The 18810-nt window shown below is 52.3% G+C and overlaps 8 protein-coding genes across 8 annotated transcripts; 3 read left to right on the top strand and 5 right to left on the bottom strand.

Annotated features, from left to right (window-relative positions):
• Positions 1 to 1405: 1405 nt before the first annotated feature.
• N7482_010095 (DUF2406 domain-containing protein) lies at positions 1406 to 1824 on the bottom strand (the record flags this gene model as incomplete). The annotated part of the gene is made up of 3 exons (XM_056692219.1): positions 1406 to 1503; positions 1564 to 1647; positions 1707 to 1824. The coding sequence occupies 3 exons, from the start codon at positions 1822 to 1824 to the stop codon at positions 1406 to 1408; spliced, it is 300 nt and encodes a 99-aa protein (XP_056538176.1).
• A 326-nt stretch (positions 1825 to 2150) lies between these two features.
• Positions 2151 to 3040, bottom strand: N7482_010094 (uncharacterized protein; the record flags this gene model as incomplete). The annotated part of the gene is made up of 2 exons (XM_056692218.1): positions 2151 to 2710; positions 2821 to 3040. The coding sequence occupies 2 exons, from the start codon at positions 3038 to 3040 to the stop codon at positions 2151 to 2153; spliced, it is 780 nt and encodes a 259-aa protein (XP_056538175.1).
• A 278-nt stretch (positions 3041 to 3318) lies between these two features.
• N7482_010093 (uncharacterized protein) lies at positions 3319 to 4272 on the bottom strand (the record flags this gene model as incomplete). The annotated part of the gene is made up of 1 exon (XM_056692217.1): positions 3319 to 4272. One exon carries the CDS (start codon positions 4270 to 4272, stop codon positions 3319 to 3321), a length of 954 nt encoding a protein of 317 aa, XP_056538174.1.
• An 894-nt stretch (positions 4273 to 5166) lies between these two features.
• N7482_010092 (acyl-CoA dehydrogenase family protein) lies at positions 5167 to 6147 on the bottom strand (the record flags this gene model as incomplete). The annotated part of the gene is made up of 1 exon (XM_056692216.1): positions 5167 to 6147. The coding sequence occupies one exon, from the start codon at positions 6145 to 6147 to the stop codon at positions 5167 to 5169; it is 981 nt and encodes a 326-aa protein (XP_056538173.1).
• A 674-nt stretch (positions 6148 to 6821) lies between these two features.
• N7482_010091 (CaiB/BaiF CoA transferase family protein) lies at positions 6822 to 8096 on the top strand (the record flags this gene model as incomplete). The annotated part of the gene is made up of 1 exon (XM_056692215.1): positions 6822 to 8096. One exon carries the CDS (start codon positions 6822 to 6824, stop codon positions 8094 to 8096), a length of 1275 nt encoding a protein of 424 aa, XP_056538172.1.
• A 121-nt stretch (positions 8097 to 8217) lies between these two features.
• On the bottom strand, positions 8218 to 10292 carry N7482_010090 (fungal specific transcription factor domain-containing protein; the record flags this gene model as incomplete). Its single annotated transcript, XM_056692214.1, has 6 exons — positions 8218 to 8734; positions 8788 to 8946; positions 9012 to 9192; positions 9252 to 9441; positions 9501 to 9567; positions 9628 to 10292. 6 exons carry the CDS (start codon positions 10290 to 10292, stop codon positions 8218 to 8220), a joined length of 1779 nt encoding a protein of 592 aa, XP_056538171.1.
• Positions 10293 to 11902: 1610 nt separating this feature from the next.
• Positions 11903 to 13406, top strand: N7482_010089 (NAD(P)/FAD-dependent oxidoreductase; the record flags this gene model as incomplete). Its single annotated transcript, XM_056692213.1, has 6 exons — positions 11903 to 11959; positions 12016 to 12060; positions 12123 to 12170; positions 12233 to 13126; positions 13189 to 13262; positions 13325 to 13406. 6 exons carry the CDS (start codon positions 11903 to 11905, stop codon positions 13404 to 13406), a joined length of 1200 nt encoding a protein of 399 aa, XP_056538170.1.
• Positions 13407 to 14362: 956 nt separating this feature from the next.
• Positions 14363 to 15929, top strand: N7482_010088 (uncharacterized protein; the record flags this gene model as incomplete). Its single annotated transcript, XM_056692212.1, has 3 exons — positions 14363 to 14515; positions 14579 to 14950; positions 15003 to 15929. The coding sequence occupies 3 exons, from the start codon at positions 14363 to 14365 to the stop codon at positions 15927 to 15929; spliced, it is 1452 nt and encodes a 483-aa protein (XP_056538169.1).
• Between the last annotated feature and the right edge of the window lie 2881 nt (positions 15930 to 18810).

Here is an 18810-nt window from a genome sequence, read left to right as displayed (position 1 = left end):
GATATATAGCGAGTGAACGGCGGAGAGGATGGCCTCCGTGGGGTCAGTTGGGGCAAAGAAAAGAGACAAGACTTGAGATAGAAGAGAGGCGTGGAACGAGTGAATGTCAGTCAATGTCTAAATAAAGCTAAGTGAAAGGCCGCCATGCGACGAAGAAGAACCCATGGTGGCTTCACCTCCGGTGGCCATTAATACTCTCTCCGTCGTGCCGTCCACTACCCTGATTTGCCCTTTGCCCCTGACACGAGGACGCGTACAGCCGACCCAGCGGGCATCCACCGAGCTAAGGACGTCAACCTCCAAGACTAGGTGACGACCCGTTACGGATGGCAACATTCCCCAGGCGAGAGGAGATGGACCGCGTCAACCAGCATTTCACCGGATTCGTGATGAGGGCTGCCGGGGACCGAATAAATAAACCATGACCAATTAGAAGGCTCCGCCAACGACGACTATTTTGGCTTCGGCGGACTAATACTCGTTAGTGCGCCACACTAGAGTCGACTTGACCGTGAGAAGGTGGCCGTGAGGCGCATAGTCCAGCCCCCGTCTCACCGAGGGCCAGCGCCAGTGCCAGCGCCAGCCGACCCCGAGTGCATGCGAGGCAGGGTCATTCATGTCCAGGAAAGTGCTACAGTGAGCATTGGGAGAGATGGTCTTGCCCGAGGGTTTTTCCAGAAGCTGATGGTGGAGAGTGAAAATGGTCCCAGGCTGACGCGGTAGGTGGGGCCTGGTGGGTGGGATGGCGTCCGCAGTGCGTGTCCTTCAAACTTGGCCGCCTAGGAGAGACCAAACAGGTCCAATGTGATCTTGTCCAGCCCTCAACCCATCGAGCATGGGTCTGTCATTTCCTTCCATGGTGTTGGTAGTGGGTACTCTGTACAGAAGGTCGGGGATGCTCGCTCGGAGAAGATTTCTCGGCCTGGTCAAGGTTCGGCACCATCACGACATTTCGAGAAGGCGGTGGCCTTTCCTAAATTTGGAACTGCGCCCAATACTGAGCGCGCTTGATTTTGATTACATGAGCAGATACAATGCTGATAAGATTGCCAAGCTCAGCGGATCTGGGGAACCATGATGCATCGGTGGGTTCGTGGCGCGCCCGCAGGAAGATTAAGTTGGTCATCCGGTTGATCTCCCTCTCCCTCGCATACAGTGATTCAAACTCCGGCAGTTGAGGTGGTCGTGATCGGGGCAGTTGGAAGAGCAAGTATATTCAAACTTCCGACGGGCTCTAAATAATCACGAGACAGGACTCATACACCCCGAACCCTGGATCAATACCACTGCATTGTTATCATTAACGTCCCTTCGTTGCGCTCAGCGCGTCCTCCCTGGATGGCTCTCCCTGGATGGTTCCCCCTGGATAGTCCCCCCTGGATGGCATCCAGATTTACACTCGATCCTACTTGCGATGGGAGTCGATGGCCGCTTCGAACGCTCGAATGGTCTCTAGGGGTCGCTCGAGACGATTCCGGGTCGGGTTGGAGAGGTCGGGGTCCGCTGGGAGCGAGTAAGCCTGTGGTTCGTCGGAAGGGACAGATCCTCTGCATATGTACGTACTGATAATTCTCCCCTCGCGGTCCTTATGTTGCAGGTCCCGCAGCGAGAAGGTATCCCGCTTTCCGGGCTCATTGTTGACCGCAACTGTGGGAGTGTCAGTCAATGCGGTGCGGAAGTATGGTGGATGCCAAGGGGGCGCTCACCGGGTTGCGCTTCATACAGGGCCGTGTTGGGGTCGGCCTTGGTGTGCAGCGTCGTTTTGGGGCTCTCGTGCGACTGGATGGAGCCGGTGCGCGCACTGGCCGAACTCGAGGAAGCCATGATATGGAGGGTCAGAATTTTTCAGGCAGGAATTATTGGAAAAACAACAAAGATTCGATATTCAATGACTGCGATACGTCCTAAGGAAGCTAAGCGTGGCTGCAGATCACGGGGGTGGCGATCGCCTGGATATATACAGCCGCCCGGGAAAGTGAGCTGTCATGCTCATCTGTCTGATTCCACGGCTAAGAATAGAGGCAAATCCACACACGGTGGCAAGACGGATCGCGGATAGTCATTGGGCCGATGTTGATCGACTGCCGGTCAGTCACATCCGCGCCCCAATTCCGTATGACGTGCCGCACCGTCGCGTTCCCAATGGCTGGTCAAGCATCCCTGAGGAGTAGAATGCTTAGCATGCGATGCTCCAATGAGGGGCCTGGGGCCGCGCAACCACTGGCTGAAGGCCGCAGCCACCGCACCAGGCTCAGGTACCCGGCGCTGGACGGACCCCAGACGGATTCGCAGGCAATCAGCAGCTCTGATACGCCCTGCATGCTGTTTTGCCGATATGGCGAGGTCCACCCGTCCACCGTCCTTGGAATGTGAGTTCTGGAATCGCGGGCCCCTTGCGGCGGAGACGCGGCAATCTCGCTGAATGTGACAGGAAGGTTCAGAACATTCTTTCCCCATGTTTTCTGGCTCTTTCCTTCGATGATCCTACGTGGGATTGGCGCAATGGTGGAGGATGCTCGAGATCCATGCCTCATATGGACGGTTTGACGGCCGAGGCTCTCCTCCACAGGAATGTTCTCCGACTCGAAGCAGAGCGAAACCCATCGGCGGTACCTCGTGCCTGGCATCCGTCCCAGATAATGCTGGAATGACGGTGATAATACATGAATGACCGCGAGGGCGTATTGTTTTAGGCCGCCGCACAGGCCCCCTTGGCGGGTCAGCACGGGGCGATTGATCTACGAGGCTTCGGCTGGTCGCTGAACAGCAGGCAGCGAAGTTTCAGAAAGCAGGGGCGGTTTGCGAACAGCGAGATCGTACCCAGTGGCTTGCCCCCGATGTCATCGCCGTTCGATGCGGCCATCAAAAGGCTGGCGCCGGAAACGGCGACTGCTGGCACTGACACTCGTCGCCACGCTTGGATCCTCCCCAGCATTCCGGTCTGCGAACATTCCTGGTCGTTTGTCAGGGCAAGGCGCCCATTGGGCCATTGTGAGATCCAGCGGTTGCGGTGTTTCCCATGTGACCAATGCCTGACCATGGCTTCGTGAGACCCCTCGCCTGGTGGTACTGCGCGGTCTCTTCAAACGGAACCTCACGCTTTCTCTTGACGCGCTTCCGTCAAGGGGAAATCATGTTATACCCACATTGACCAGGAATGAATCCGAACGAGGCACCCGGTCGAACAATTGTCACCCGGAAAGATGATGCACCCCCGCGCCGCGCCCCGTTCCCCATCCCCGACTTGGCTGGCCACTTGCGGGGGCCTGCCCCCTCGTGGTGACTATCAGACTGGGTTTCCATGGGGTTCCACAGATCTCAGGTGGGCGGCATCTCTTCAACCATGCCCATCGACATGGAAACGCGGTCAAACCAGGTATCGGGCCGCTGTATGGTCTGCGGGCCGGGAGGTTGGTGCGTGTGTTTGCCGTCGGCAATTGCCTTTGCAACAGCCTGGGCGTTGATGAAAGCGGGCACGTTCACTTGAAAGGGATACGGCGCTACAGTGGCCCACGGTCGTTGACGAGAAGCATGACGACGAGAAGCATTGGATGTCAGAACTGTCAACAACTGCTGCAAGAATGAGATCCCGGAGCCGATTCCTTCAAGTGAAAACCCTCCCAGGGTGTTGGCGGCGGCAGCCGTGATCATTCCAATAAACTCGCCTCTGTTGTCCGAATTCAGATGGGTCAGTATAGTGAGCTGGATTTCACTCAGTTTCTGTCGGCAGTCCATGATACGACGAGTCAAATGGGCTCGGTCTGTCTTGCTTGCGTGAGTGCTTGCGACCATCGCCCTTGTTTCTGCGAGAAATCCTGGACAGTGGGCAATCTCATGGAACGCATATTCGATCAGTTCTCCCAGGCGGCTGGCCTGACCCCGCCGTTCTTCCTCTTGGACGCCCTCGGGGATGATCTCTCGCCATTCCTGTGCCTCCAAAAAACACCTTTCGCCCTTCATGAGAGCATCGAAGACTATGAACCCGCGAAACGATAGCATCAAGGTCCGACCTAACCCTGTGGCATGAGCCTGGGCTCCTCGTAGTACGAGCAGACACGCGACTCCGCGCGAATGCAGCATCCACGCCTGCTGGCCCGTAGCGTTCACCATCTCATACGCGCCAAGCAAAATGGCTGTAGCGAGGGTTTCATCTGCCACGGCCAGAGATGGCCGATTCAGGGCGCCCATGATCTGCTGAAGTGCGTGTACGTACAGCTCGCGGCTGGCCATCACCAGCCGGTGATCGCCATGGTCCTGACCCAGCTGCATCATACCCAGGCTGCGTATGGCACAGATAAGTGCTTTGTTATTCTCGTCTTGTTGATAGCGGGCCACATGGAACCAATTCACTCCGACGCGGGCGCTATACCCGTAGAATTGACCTGAGAACCTGGCTTCCAAAAAGGCACAGAATCCTTCGCGGTACTGCTGGTCAAAAGCCTGGGCAACTAAGGCGGGAGCAACCGTTTCATCGAGGGGTGCTTTGGGAAGCAACGCTCGCGTTTGATAACGTTGATGTGCGGCCCTGATGGGCCCCGCATAAGGGTTGGGTGGGCTTGCAGTGTCCGAAGCCCGTCCAGGCGCGCCAAATTGATGATAAAACTTTCTTTCTCTGGCATATCCAGGACACTGCAGTCCTCGCTGTTGACAGGATTGACATCCTGGTTGTGCTTCATCGCACTGCCGGCAACAGCCAATTAGAACGTGCGATGATGGCCTGTAAGTGTGGGTTTGATACCTTGACTCGCCGTCGCAGGCAGGCTAGACAGCCTTTGCTACGTGGAACGCCCACCATCCACTCTTAGTCCCTGAATACCGGGGTTTGAGACCTGGCATTCCCTAGTGGCTAAGGTTAAATACGGAGTGAAGATGAGAACACGAGGACTGTCCACTCGTGACCGCCGCTAGGCAGGTCCGTGAGCACGCTAGTGACAAATTGGCGCGGAGTCCAACTCCGCTCGGCCAATCCAGCAGGTGCTGCACAATTAACATTTGTTCTCGTCAAGAGTGGGAAGTGGGAACAGTACGGAGTAGGGATGGCAGAATAATTATTTCGAGCCTCTCATAACTCTATCGCTCGTTGAAGATACTGGAACCTTCGTTGCTATTATACATGCCGGCCTTTCCCACAACGGTCGCCTCGCAACACATGCACCCGCTTCCTAACTAGTAGCTGCGAGGCAAGTCAAGGACCTTCTCACTGACGTAGTTCAAGATCATCTCACGGCTTACCGGGGCAATGCGAGGGACGAGACATTCACGCAAGTAACGTTCTACGTCAAATTCCATGGCATACCCCATGCCTCCGTGGGCCAGAACAGCTCGCTCACAAGCGGTAAAGGCAGCCTCGGCAGCGAGGTACTTGGCACTGTTACAGGCCACGCCAATTGCATGGAACGGCACTGACCCATCACTAGTATCATAAAGTCGAGCCGCATGGTATGTTGCGTGTTTTGCGGCCTCAAGTTTCATATAGGCGTCGGCCAATGGGTGTGAAACTCCTTGATTCTGTCCAATCGGACGGCCGAATACCACTCGCTCTTTGGCATACTGCGCTGCTTTCTCCAGCGCAGCATACCCAAGACCCAAGGCTTCACCTGCCAGAAGACAGCGCTCGGCATTCATGCCATGCAGAATGATTTTGAACCCCTGGTTCTCCTTGCCAATCAACGTATTGGCGGGGATTTTATAGTTGTCGAAGAAGACTTCATTTGCGTCCACCGCCCGACCACCCATTTTCTTGATCTTGCGCATCTCCAACCCAGGCTGCTCGCGGTCAAGATCGATGCAGAAAATAGATAGCCCCTCGCTCGTTTTGTGGACTTCCTCTAGTGGCGTTGTACGGGCCAGTAAGATCATCTTTGATGCCACCTGCGCGCAGGTGATCCAGATCTTCTGACCTGAGACGGAGTAGCCATCTTCCGTTTTGGTGGCAAGAGTCTTGAGTTTGAGGGTTTCAAGTCCCGTATTCGGTTCGGTCACACCAAAGCATGTTCGCCAGGTGCCATTGATGATATTTGGAATGGTGGTCTCCAGCTGTTCCTTCGTGCCGAACTTAGCCAGTGGTTGTGTGGCATAGACGTTGGCATGGATGGCCTGGGCTCCAGCCATCCCGGCGCCGGATTGTGTGATGGTCTGCATCATCATGGTTGCCTCAGAGATTCCTATCACGACCATTAGTGTACCTCATCTTTCTCGGGGTTGACCCATTCACCTACCTAGTCCAGCGCCTCCAAGAGATTCAGGAAGGGCAATACCAAGCCATCCGTCCTTCGCCAAGGCTGCATGAAATTCCTTGGGGTCTTTCTCCTGCTGATCACGCTCTTGCCAGTACGTGTTGGGGAATTTCGAGCAAATGTGCGAGATCGACTCTCTAACTATGAGTTGCTCCTCCGTAAAACCTGTCATTTCCATGAGCTCGCGTCGTGCAGAGGTTGAAAAAGTGGCGCGTGCCACGGGCAGACGACACGAAGCGCCCGCGGATATTCTGAGAGATGACGCCCATCGCGACCCAAGTAAACGTTGCCACTGAGGCCGAGACATCTCTATAATGGATGTGCTGTGCCTGTTTGGTCTGTCTAGACGGTCAATTAATATATGGGCTATGCGCCTTCGTCCGAGGTCCCCACTCAGAAGCATATAGCCGACTTGCCGACTTCCCCGCTGTTGTTCGGCGAGGCGGAAAGGGCGCCAAAATGGGATTATTCGCCTGGGGAGGCTGGAGGGACAAATAGGGCGTGTTGAACAGCCATTTACATCTGCATATAGTCTTCTCTGCATACTCCTGCTTGCCATCTCGCATCGGCCCTCTTTAGTGCACTATGAGATTTGCACTCCGTCCGGTCCGTGCATTGGGCCAGGCGAGCACATTCCGCGCTCCAACACATCTGTCTACTCGATGCTATTCCAGCGTAACTTCCAATGGCCATCGTTCTCCTCCGCTTGCCGGTATCACTGTTGTTAGTCTGGAGCAAGCTATCGCCGCCCCCTTCTGTACTCGGCAACTAGCCGATCTTGGAGCCCGCGTTATCAAAGTCGAGCGACCATGCGTCGGAGACTTTGCTCGTCAATATGATGATCGTGTCAATGGAATGTCCTCGCATTTTGTCTGGACGAACCGATCAAAGGAGAGCTTGGCACTGGACCTGAAAGATAGAAACGATCATGCAGTCTTGATGAGGCTTCTGGGGCAAGCGGACGTGCTCGTCCAAAACTTGGCTCCGGGAGCCAGTGCACGATTGGGTCTATCACACGACGTGCTGAAGGAGAAGCACCCATCTTTGATCGTCTGTGATATTTCTGGGTATGGGCAAGACGGGCCGTATCGCGACAAGAAAGCATACGATCTTCTCATCCAAAGCGAAGCTGGAATGCTATCCGTTACGGGCACCGGGACGGAGCCAGTGAAGGTGGGCATTTCTATTGCTGATATTGCTGCTGGTATGTACGCATATACCAATATTCTTTCTGCGCTATTGCAGCGTGGGAAGGACGGCCAGGGCTGCCGTATTGACATCTCGATGCTGGAGAGCATGGTCGAATGGATGAGTTTTCCGATGTACTATGCCTTCGACGGTGCTGCTGGTCCGGTGCCAGCGGGAGCCTCACATGCTGCTATCTATCCATATGGCCCTTTTGAAGCTAGCGACGGCCAGATCATGTTAGGGATTCAAAACGAGAGGGAATGGGCCAAATTCTGCTCTCATGTCCTCTGTCAACCGGACTTGACCTCGGATTCTCGGTTCTCAAACAACACATTCCGATCCAAAAATCGAGACGAGCTGAAAGCTGTTATTGATGATACCTTCTCGCGACTGACGGCTGCAGAGACGATTGCACGGCTCGAGGTGGCCTCGATTGCCAACGCGAATCTTAACGATATGCATGGAGTTTGGAAACATGCACAGCTTGAAGCTCGCGACCGGTGGGTTGATATTCAAACTCCCACCGGGGCTGTGCAAGCTCTCCTTCCTCCAGGGTCAACAAAGTCAGCAGACCAAGGCGGGTACGAAGCTCAGATGGGATCAGTCCCAGAAGTTGGGGAACACAACAAAGCCATCTTGGCGGAGCTGGGACTGACGGAAAAGAACGATTAGAGTATCATTTTTGAATACCATTTGCATACAAGGTTTTTGCCAGATATATACCTTGCATGAATAGTGAAGCGGACTTTCGTGTTTGGTCGCCTTGTATAAATTTAGTCTCGAATTCACGAAACTAGAGAAATCGATACAAAAATTCTAAGTTCTGAGGGTTCAGATAGTCAGGGTTTGTCAAGGAGCCCGCAAGTCCTAGAATATCTTCTCCTTCCACATTAAATAGCTCATACCAATCCATGTTGACGGTTGCACCTTCAGTTGGGTTCAAGGAGCCGCTGGGTTGCACAGTGGGCAAAATGCTGTCTGTGGAATTCCGTGATGGGGGCCGACTTGCAGCGCTGCAAGGGGTATTCAGAGCCAACGAGTCAGGAATCGGTGGTCCCTTTGCAAACTGGCCGGGAAGTGTGGACTTTGACATTCCACTGTCAGCCAACCGGAGATTTCTAGCGGTGCGATCATCTAAACAGTGGAAGAATAGATCAAGCACCCAATTCTCCAAGTCCCATGACTTTTGAAGCTCCTTCAGGCCAAGCAGACAAAGCTTCGCCCGGTGTTCTGCCAGCTTTTTAGCGGTGCTGGCTACGCGTCCAAAATGAATAGTGTGTATGCACAAGGCCGAAAAGGTGTGGGTAATTCTACTTTGCTATTAGATGAGATTGTCACACCATAAATCGAGTTTCGAACTCACAAGTGGACGGATCCATGTTGCACCAGGTTCTGTGACAGCATATCCTCCAGAATACGCGTACTTTTAGTAGCTGCATCCAGAGCTATATTTCCTTCCGAGCTGATTGATTCACTTGCCGGTTGCAAAAACATTGGCCGATATAGCAAGACATAAAGATTGCTAAAGGATAGTCAGTGATAAAGGCCGTCAAAATTGATAATAACTAAAACAAGGACCGGACGTACGCATATGTCATATGGAGCATGCCAACGAGAAACAACACGTCTCGAGTCATGTTTGACTGAAACTGCATCTCCGGCGGTAGGGTTGACTCCCAATCCAAAAGACGCTGATGGAGCACTGGACGTGATGGATTGTCCAACTTTGACTTTCCTGGTAGATACTGGCTAGAAATGACCTCACGTACTGTAGATAGTTCGTTAGTTGGCCCCCGTTCACAAGCTCAGGGCACCAATGCTTCTTACATAATCGGGCTAGTTGGGCCATTCTAATCACGTAGGAGACGTGTGCTGCAGGTGGCTTTGGGAATATGTCAGAAGGGGTGGCAGAATCGAGGTCCTCGAAGTCTGACTCTTCAAGTTCGACCACTTCGCAATCCTCGTCCCGGATTCGAGACGGTAACCCCAGTGCTGCGGATGTTTGCTGGTCACGAACCTACTGATGTGTGAGCTCGGATATGTGTGAAAAGTGGGGAAACAAGCAAGAGTACTCACATATAAAGCCCACCAGATCCTTTTCCAGATTTTCTGGTCACGAGTACCCAAAAATGTTAATTTTGACCTAGATTGTTAGCACTTAGACCGATGGAATAGAATGTTAGGAAAAAGAAAGATCCCCTACATTACATGCATCCCCTTCTTTTGGGCCAAATCAGTGGCCGTGCCGAGCCAGTATCTAACGTCACGCTCTTCTGTCGGCCCTCCCCGCCAAAAGCTCAACAGAAATATAGACTGTAACTTGATCATCGTGTCGGTTTCCCATCCAACATCATATATCTCCTTTGCACGCCAGTAGAAAAGCCCTTTGGCCTTATACCGATTGTTAAATCCCGTGGTGTTCAGGGCACGGTCTGAACACAAGCTCACCCCAATGAACAGCATCGCCTGCAGAAGTAATGGAGATATGGTGCGGGATTGATAATCATTTTGAACCTGGGAGCGATCCAGAATAGGGAAAAGGGGGTGGAACCATTCAAAGTATGCTTGAAGGAGCACATCGCAGATGGCGGGCAACGGGAAAACCAAGGCGCTCTCGCGAATAAGACGGTCGTGCAGAAACTTTCGGCGCTGTCCCAAAGTCTCTTCGCTAGTCTCTGATGATGTGTGGAGATCAGAGATGGAGTAATGCAGTCGCGCTTTTTGGATACCGCATGCGTATCCTTTGTCTGGTGATCGTCGGCCCTCGTCAACGACGCAGGTCAGAGGGCTCGACTCCCCGAAGAATACGGTTTTATGGATGGTATCTTCGGGCCTTGGGGGCGGGCCGATGGGGCGTAGTGAGGGCATCGGTCTTGCAGTGGCTCTTGCTGCAGAAGGCGGGCCTCCGATGCCGTGACCGGTATGCCAGTCGGCTCAAGGGTCTCGGAAGCGACCTTTCTCTTCCGACGCGGATATCTGCCGATGAGGGTCAGCATATAATCGAGAAGAAGCCTTCGGTAATGCTTACTTTCCGCGTCGTGACACTCCTAATTCGCAGGGCAGGTTCCATGCCACGCAATTACGGCACGGTTGCATCTCCAGAACATTGCAGCGCACACGGCGCGCGTTGCAGGACAAGCATGCCTTCTTCGCGCGCATACGCGGCCGATCGGGGGTTAAGGTCGCCATTATCTCAGATCAGATAGGCTGCCTCCCAAATAACTAGGTTAATGCATTAAAAGATAGCAGAGAAACAGGCTTGCTGTGCCAGCTTTGCTCGGTTATACAGGCTTGCTGAGAGACCGTTGGTGTGTTATTTCGGTTTCTTCGGCTATATGCCCCCGGCGGGGAAACACTTCCAGGCCGAGAAATTGCCACGAACACAGGCAACTTCGCCCTCATTCCATTCATATGGCTTTCTTCTTGACAAAATTTTCCTAGCATTATTTCTGTTCAACCGACTACTGCCTGGCTAGTACAAAGTACAAAATACGTGCTATACGCAGGTATCACGGACACATTAGGTGACGTCATGAAGGTGACAGCATATGAAATGGAATATATATGTGAAGCTATGCGTGGTTAGATTTGCAATAGCACAACTGGTGTTCGCAACTCGAATCAATGTAAAGAGCACCAACCATAAGGGTGCCCAAACAGGTCCACAGTCGTGATTTTTTGTGAGAAAAGAGGAATTCATCTTGGTTTTTGTTTTTTTCTCCCTAAAGAAAGAGAAATACAGCAAATAACAGAATTTCGTACAGAAGGCTTCCCGACATGATGGTTCATATTTATGTTATACCCATATTCATTCTCCCTTTCAATTTGTATCGTCATCGGAGACAGCCGCGTACCTACTTTGCAGGCAGACTTATTTTGTCTTCCCCACTGGCGCGGAAGAACGGGCATTGAGACACGCGATCAGGTCAACTTACAAAGCAAGGGACCAATTCCCCACCATATGCCGAGATCCGACCCAGAATTACTTGGAGCACAACTTTAAGGAGGACAAACCTATCGGGTTTACTGTCTATCATTTCTCTTTCGTGGAGATTCAGTGACCCCTGGCCTTTTAATTATCCGGGGTAAATCATCCTTTAGTGGCCCGGTCGGGCCAAGGAGTGTTCTGAACAGGCAGATGATTGACTGGGTTGCCACTGCGGATTTCGAACTCCATGCACGTTTCAGAACCGCGGCAAACAGAGTCGGATGTTGAGGAACGCCACCTGTGAAACCAGCGTAGTTGAAGGGGGAAAGCTAAGGTGGCGCCATCGGCTCGCTGCAACGACCGCAGCGGGTGAGAACTTCTCCGGGGCTCGGCATTTACCTGTATACGGCAACGCTTGTCGGCGTTAATCAGATAAGCCTAACCGCCGAACTAAAACCGCCCGACACTTTGGTTTTTAAGGGCGATCGGTCCCCGCGAACTGATCTGGGTTGGGGAACTTTCAGTTTGAATCCAGCCGAGTCAAGTCAAAATGGCAGGTCCTTCGCTTCGAAACATCATCGTGATCGGAGGCTCCTTCGTGGGGCGGGTGAGTGTGTCCATGCACCACTGCAAATGTGGCTAGCTAACTAACTCTCCGCGTAGTCGACAGCGCAGGAACTTGCAAAAATTATTCCCCCGACTCATCGAGTAAGCTTTTCACATACCTCGTCTGTGATTTCTTTGTAGCATAGTGCTGACTACTTGAACAGGTCCTCCTGACGGAACCCCACAGTCATTTCCACCATCTGTTCACTTTTGTGAGTGGGCCGTTCAGCTTCCTTATGACATTGGAACTGCTCTCACTGATGAAATTCAATAGCCCCGCTTTGCTATCGTTCCTGGGCAAGAACATAAAGCGTTCATTCCATATAGCGGACTATTCTCCGCTGCAACAAACCCGGCTGCCCATGGAGTGGTCCAAGCGAGGGTCTTGTCCATCCAGCCTCAGCATGTAGAGCTCGATCGTGAGTGGCAGGGCTCGAAAAGTATTCCATTTGATTATGTGGTGGTCGCGACTGGAACTCGGCTTTCAAAGCCCGCTGCCATGGAACACGACGATAAGCCATCATCTGTCGAGTACTTGCAGAAGCATCAAGGGGATATTAAGCGATCAAGATCGATTCTCATCGTTGGAGGTGGTGCCGTCGGTGTGCAGATGGCAACTGATCTCAAAGAGTACTATCCGGACAAAGAGGTGACGGTCGTCCAGTCGCGGCCTCGTGTGATGCCAAGCTTCCATCCTCGGCTTCATGAAATCGTCAAACAGCGCTTCGACGACTTGGGAGTCCGACTCGTCACCGGATCTCGCGTTAGGATTCCCCCTGGAGGGTTTCCGAGCGACGGAAGTACTTTTAATGTGCAGCTAACCAATGGTACCACGGAATCTACCCAGTTCGTGATTTTGGCGACGGGGCAAACCCCCAACAACCAACTGGTTGCGAATCTAAAACCCTCTACGCCTGAAGGCCAACCTGTGGTTAATCCAGATAATGGATTCATCCGAGTTCGACCAACGATGCAGTTCCTTGATGACAAGTATTCAAATCTGTTCGCTGTGGGAGATATTGCCGATACAGGAGCGCAAAAGGCTGCACGACCTGGCGCAGCCCAAGCGGCAGTGGTCGCCAAGAACATCCGGGCATTGATCGAAGGACGTAATCCGGAGGAGACTTTTGTCAAGGGACCCGGAGCCATCCACATTACTTTAGGCATGGTGAGTTGAAATGAATGCCTTCTGCCAGGTCTCAAGCTGTACGAACGCTAACGTGACTGAAGAAATACAATATGGTCTTCCGCAACCCAAATACTGCAGAGGGCCAAACAGAACCTTGGGTTAATGAGAAAAACGAGTAAGTGCTCCCTCCACAGGACCCGTGGAATATACTTGAAAGAGGTTTAATAAACTATGCAGTGGTCAAGAGGACATGAACGTGGAGGCCATGTGGCAGAGAATGGGGATCTCGGTCGAGAACTCGCGCCAATTTCACCTATGAGCGACGCAAGGAGAGAAGGCCAAAAAGATGCGGAAAATAGACATGTCCAGGATGAAATTTTACCCATGTTAGCAATTAACTTCGGTACTTGGATGAGTGAACTCGGAACGAGTGTGAAACAAACCTACGTTGAACCCTAGCTCTGCCTGGTGGGGACTGGTGTGCGGTAGATTGAATAATCTAAGTCACTATGTGATAACCAACCCTGTAAATTGTTTGCACAAGCTTTCGGAATGAAACCCAAGGTACAGTCTGGATGGCCTGGCCCCTTTTCCACCATTCCGTTTATAGACAGGATCATCAAGCCTGGATAATCTGATGTCCGGCTTGTTATATAGTAGACTTGCCAGTCTATTGTTGTGGGGTATTAATCTGGGGGTTTTTGGTCTTCATGACGTTCGCTTATGCTCGCAGGCAAGTGCTTTTTGAGGCAGATGTGGTGGGCGACTCAAACGAAGAATTGATCGTGGATACTCTGAAAGGGAAGATCTCGCTGTAATAAGCGGAGAATGTGAGCCTCAGCGCCACGCACTTGCCACCAGCTGTCTTATAAAGTAGGGTGAATAAGCAGAGTGAAGCGATGGATTGATGGGTAGAGTTTCTGCTGTCTCACTGAGGGCAATTCAGAATGACAAGGAAGATCAAATATTTGGACGGTACCGGTTCATCCAAGGCAAATATGCTAATATTATGTCCTACTTACTGTTCCAGCCAATGAATTGCCCGGTGTTCAGCTCCACGGAACATATGACCTTAACCCGCATAGTGGGTCGGTCGGAGCCGTGATGTAAAATTTTTACCCACAATCATCTCTTATCAACGAAGGTGGACCTACCAAAATCTTAGTTCAATTTCCAAGCTGGCAGTTTTGAGGCGCGGGGGATCCCTTGTTGAGCCAAGCTTTTTTCACACCTCCTCCCAACCGCCAACACTATCAATCTTAATTCAATTCTACCATGACGGTACCTATGGAGACAGTTGATGATTCTGAATTAAACGGTACCGCCCATAAATCTCCAGTAATCATTGTTAAAACAAATGTGGAGAACGGGCCTGGAGATTCTTATCGTCCAACAAAGTGGCAGAGTAATGTCACTCTTCTTAGTTGTGTATGTTATTATTTTGCATAGTATGGAGTACCCAAAGCTGAATCAGTTGATTGACCTGCACAGTATATCGCAAACTTCAGCGACGGTTTCCAAAACAACCTCGCCAACCCGACCAATATCATCTTCATACAGCTTCTTGGCGCTGATGGCTACTCGACTGACATGAAAACTCGGATCAGCAATTCCTTAATCATCGGTTCTATTTTGGGTGTTGTTGTGATGGCTTATACCGCGGATATGTTCTCCCGAAGGTCAAGCTTGCTCTTTACGTCATTTTTGGTAGCCATCGGTACACTGATGTCGACGCTTGCTCTACAAGTCCACCCCTCCCAGAACATGCTATGGTATTTTGTTGTGGTTCGAGGAATTGCTGGGTTCGGTGTTGGAGGCGAATACCCGCCGAGCGCGGCTGCCGGTCTTGAAGAATCTGATGAGGTGAGTACGTTTGTCGCTACTTGCTTACGAGAGATATCTAACATGCGCGCAGTTGATGAGAGCGTATCGCGGGCCACTTTTTGTGTCCTTCACAACGCTGATGGCTACCTCAGCTGGACCAATCTTGCAGGTCATCTACTTGGTTTGTCTGATTGCGACAGACAATAATCTCACGGTCGCCTTTCATGTCATCTATGGTATCGCAACCGCTTTACCAGTAATCGTTATTGTTCTCCGCCTGTTCATGGCTGATTCGACGCTATTCCATTATTCCAATTTCACCAACCAGCGGCGATCGTTGCGACTTTATCTTCTTCTTGCCCGTCGGTACTGGTGGCGCATCTTCACGACCTCCTTGGCCTTCTTCTTGTATGACTTTATCAATTTCCCAAACAACATCATGTCTAGTACCATCATTGCGTCACTGGTGAAGGATCATGATATCCGCAAAACGGCCATCTGGCAAGTCGTTCTCACCATTCTACCCGTACCGGGTGTGATGATTGGTGCCTGGCTCACTAATGCCATTGGGCGACGCAATACCGGTATTCTGGGCTTTGCAGGGTATATGGTGCTTGGCTTCATCATTGGTGGCACATACTCCACGTTGTCACAGCACGTTGCTGCCTTTGTGGTTCTCTATGGACTTCTTCAAGCATTCGGCCATATGGGTCCCGGGGCGACCATCGGACTGATTTCATCCGAGTGCTTCCCTACTGCCATGCGAGGAATGGGTTACGGCATAGCAACCGCCTTTGGTCGAACTGGCGCAGCGGTCGGTACCGAATGTTTCAGTCCTTTGCAAGATCATGCTGGAAGTAAATCGACGTTCTATCTGGCCGGTGGGGTGGCGATCCTCGGCATTCTGGTCTATTGTCTCCTTCCCGAGAGTAGCCGTCTGGATCTGGCGGAAGAGGATCGCGCACTAGAGGAATTCTTGGCGGAACGCGGATGTGCGATGTCAACGGGGCAGAACTAGACCAGAACAAGGGCCTGCTGATATTTTGCTGATCAGCACCAGATAGAAGCGAGTGAGTATAAGTTGGTCAATGGTGAGAATGCATTATCAAATTGGGGAGCCATGATATTACCTTGTGAGGGTGTTCGGTTGTGACCTAGATTGGTTTTTTTTGATGAAATTGTAGAGGGACTTGCATTAGACTATTCCTAGGCTAGGTGTGCCCCACCAACACGTAAAATCTCTCGCTAGCTGGCCATTCCCAGGCCTAGTGGGGTAGTGGTATCCTACGTGCTTCGGGCGATTTCCACAGAATTTCCACAGAATAAAAAATTCTTCTTCTGTTCTTGACCCCGTTTTGACTACGGGCTAGGCCCAAATCAATTCAGCGGTCTGGTTCGTTTTTCTTTTTGGTTGCTGTCATCCACTATAAAGACGTGCAGTCTGAAGACAGATATGACTAAGCTTGGCCGAGGTTCAACTGATTACAAAAATTGGCAACAGCTTGGGACCAGAGCCCCTACATTGATTATGCCATGCTACCGTGACAAGGCACACTGCACTGGAAACAGCAGACGAAGATGATTATGATGATGATGACGATAGTGATGATCATGATATGCTAAATGCGGTCGTACATAGAGATATGTTGGGTTGAAGCTCTTATAAATGTATGAAACGGATATCCCGCAGCAGCTACGCGGTGCTCGTAGATCATGGCCTTTCTTTTAATTAAGACGCAACTTTCTGACCATCTACCTCTACATCTCCGCCGTCCCTGCGAATACCCCTATGAGCCCCGTTAGCATGAAGCTAGCCTTCAATAGGAATGATTGCAGCACGAACATCTTGATCTACGATTACGCTGAGCACGAGTGCACCTTTCACAGCAAATTATAGAGCAGCCTTGGCTGTTAGCCTGGTATCTCATGATTATGAGTTTGTTGTCGTATCCTCTCACGTCCTCTTTGTTTACTGCTCCTCGCGTCACCATCCATCTCTCCATATGGTCAGGGAAAGCATTGTATGGGAGTCAGTTCTTATTAGGTCAGCTCCACATTCACGAGGGCTGGAGGCCGTAGGCATGCGCCGCATACATCGATTGCTAGCATACGGGCTGATCCTCTTTTAGCTCGGCAGGTACGTATCCACCCCTCACGCCGCTGACATGGTGTCAGCGGCATGTCTACGCTCTTGGGTTCAAGTTTGACTATAGATCTGGATCGAGACAGGACTTTTAACAGGCTATGAATGTGAAGGGTGGAGAGTATCACGAGCTGTCGGTTATGAAGGCGAGTACGCGCTCTGGCTACATAACGGCCCCATCCTCCAATGAACCAGGCTCCGTGGAGCGTCTTTCGTCAATAGGGAAATCGCACAGCCCGGCAGCAGAGCAGCCTCAATCTTGTCGGTCCCAGGCTACATCCTACATCTGCTATCGGGGTCTCAGATCCAGACGGGTTCTACCACGGTATCGGGATATGCGTCACACGGCGATTCACCGTACTGGTGTGAACATTTATGCGCAGGACTATTGACACGGCTGATGAGCGTCCCCATCTTAGATTCAGAGCATGAGCACGAGCATGAGCACGAGCACGAGCACCAGGAGCACTATCCATAGGGGCGAGGACGACCCTGTACAGGATGTGCTTGAACCCTTTTAAAGGATTCCCGATGGTTTTACCTCAGTATCTTCAGGTGTCTATGGATTTTACGATCGTCTCTTACGCCAACACCTCTATATATACGATTTTTGCCAAAGCACAACGCGGTCAGGAGACTGCACGCGATCGGGGTTCGATTCCCGGCCAATTATCGGCCCGGCCTCGTTTCTTTTTCTGTGTCACCTGCGTGTACGGAGTATTCTGATCCAGTCATGGTCCGTAGCTTCACAGCCCTTATCATGGTACGTCGATTGGGCCTGTATCTCCCTGTTGGAGTTGGCGTGAAATTGCGTCTTGGCCGTTATCTCTGGGCTTGCCCCACACAGCAGCCTCGTGTGACGGTGGCCCGTGCGCTCCCAACCTGTTGCGGTGCACAACCCGGCCAGGCGCTCCCGCCATTCAACCATCCACTCCCGAGTCATGGAACTTCTGTCTCTGCTTCGTCCAGAGGGCAGCCTGGGCTACGCCAGCCCTCTCGGCGCCTCTGGTCCCTGCTCGAACAAAGTCGCCAGGCGCGAGTCGCGGGATGGCCAGTGGCGCGACCGACCAAGGCACTCTTCCGGACTAGGGGTACTAGCGGGGGTGGCGGGCGTATGATTTGCCGGCCCCTTTCAGCCCCATCCAGCCCCTGACGCCTCTGACGCTTCGCAGGCGGGTTCGTCCCACCTGGGCGCTCGTTCCAAGGCGAACATGGCGTCCTGAGCGTCCCTCCCGCAGAAATGGCGACAATGTAACGCGTCTGGTGGCCTGGCAGATACGCTCGTGTCCGAAGACGGCCTAGCCGCCAACCCTCGCCGCTCTTGGCACGACAGGCCAGTATCGCCAATCGCCAGCGACAAGATCGCAAGAAAAACGTGGCTTAGACTGGCGCAGCATTCGCCTATCTCGGGCGCAATATCCGTGCAATCCGTGCAATCCATGCAATCCATGCAATCCATGCAATCCTCCATTCATCCCCGTCCGGCCTAGTCCATCACGGTTCTTGCAAACCACCCGCTTTGGGCCTCACTCCTCCCGTATATCCACAGCTCGCCCGTGCCGTTATGAGGCGCGGGCTACCGTGGGACCGAGAAATGGCGTACGGCGCCTGAGCCACCCCCCACCCTTCTTAGTGTCGTTTTTAGTCTCGGAGTCCATGGAGTCTCTTCTCGCTACTTGCTTTTCCAGATGCAGGCCGCTTTTCTCCATCCCCTCCCCCGGCCAAACCGCGCGTTGAGATTTTTTACCTCTTTCCT

The sequence above is a fragment of the Penicillium canariense genome (assembly GCF_028826845.1).
Source record: "Penicillium canariense strain IBT 26290 chromosome Unknown utg000008l_segment0_segment0, whole genome shotgun sequence".
In the NCBI taxonomy this organism is placed as follows: domain Eukaryota; kingdom Fungi; phylum Ascomycota; class Eurotiomycetes; order Eurotiales; family Aspergillaceae; genus Penicillium; species Penicillium canariense.
Note: the sequence above shows the minus strand (reverse complement) of the source record. Positions and strands in the feature narration are given on the sequence as shown.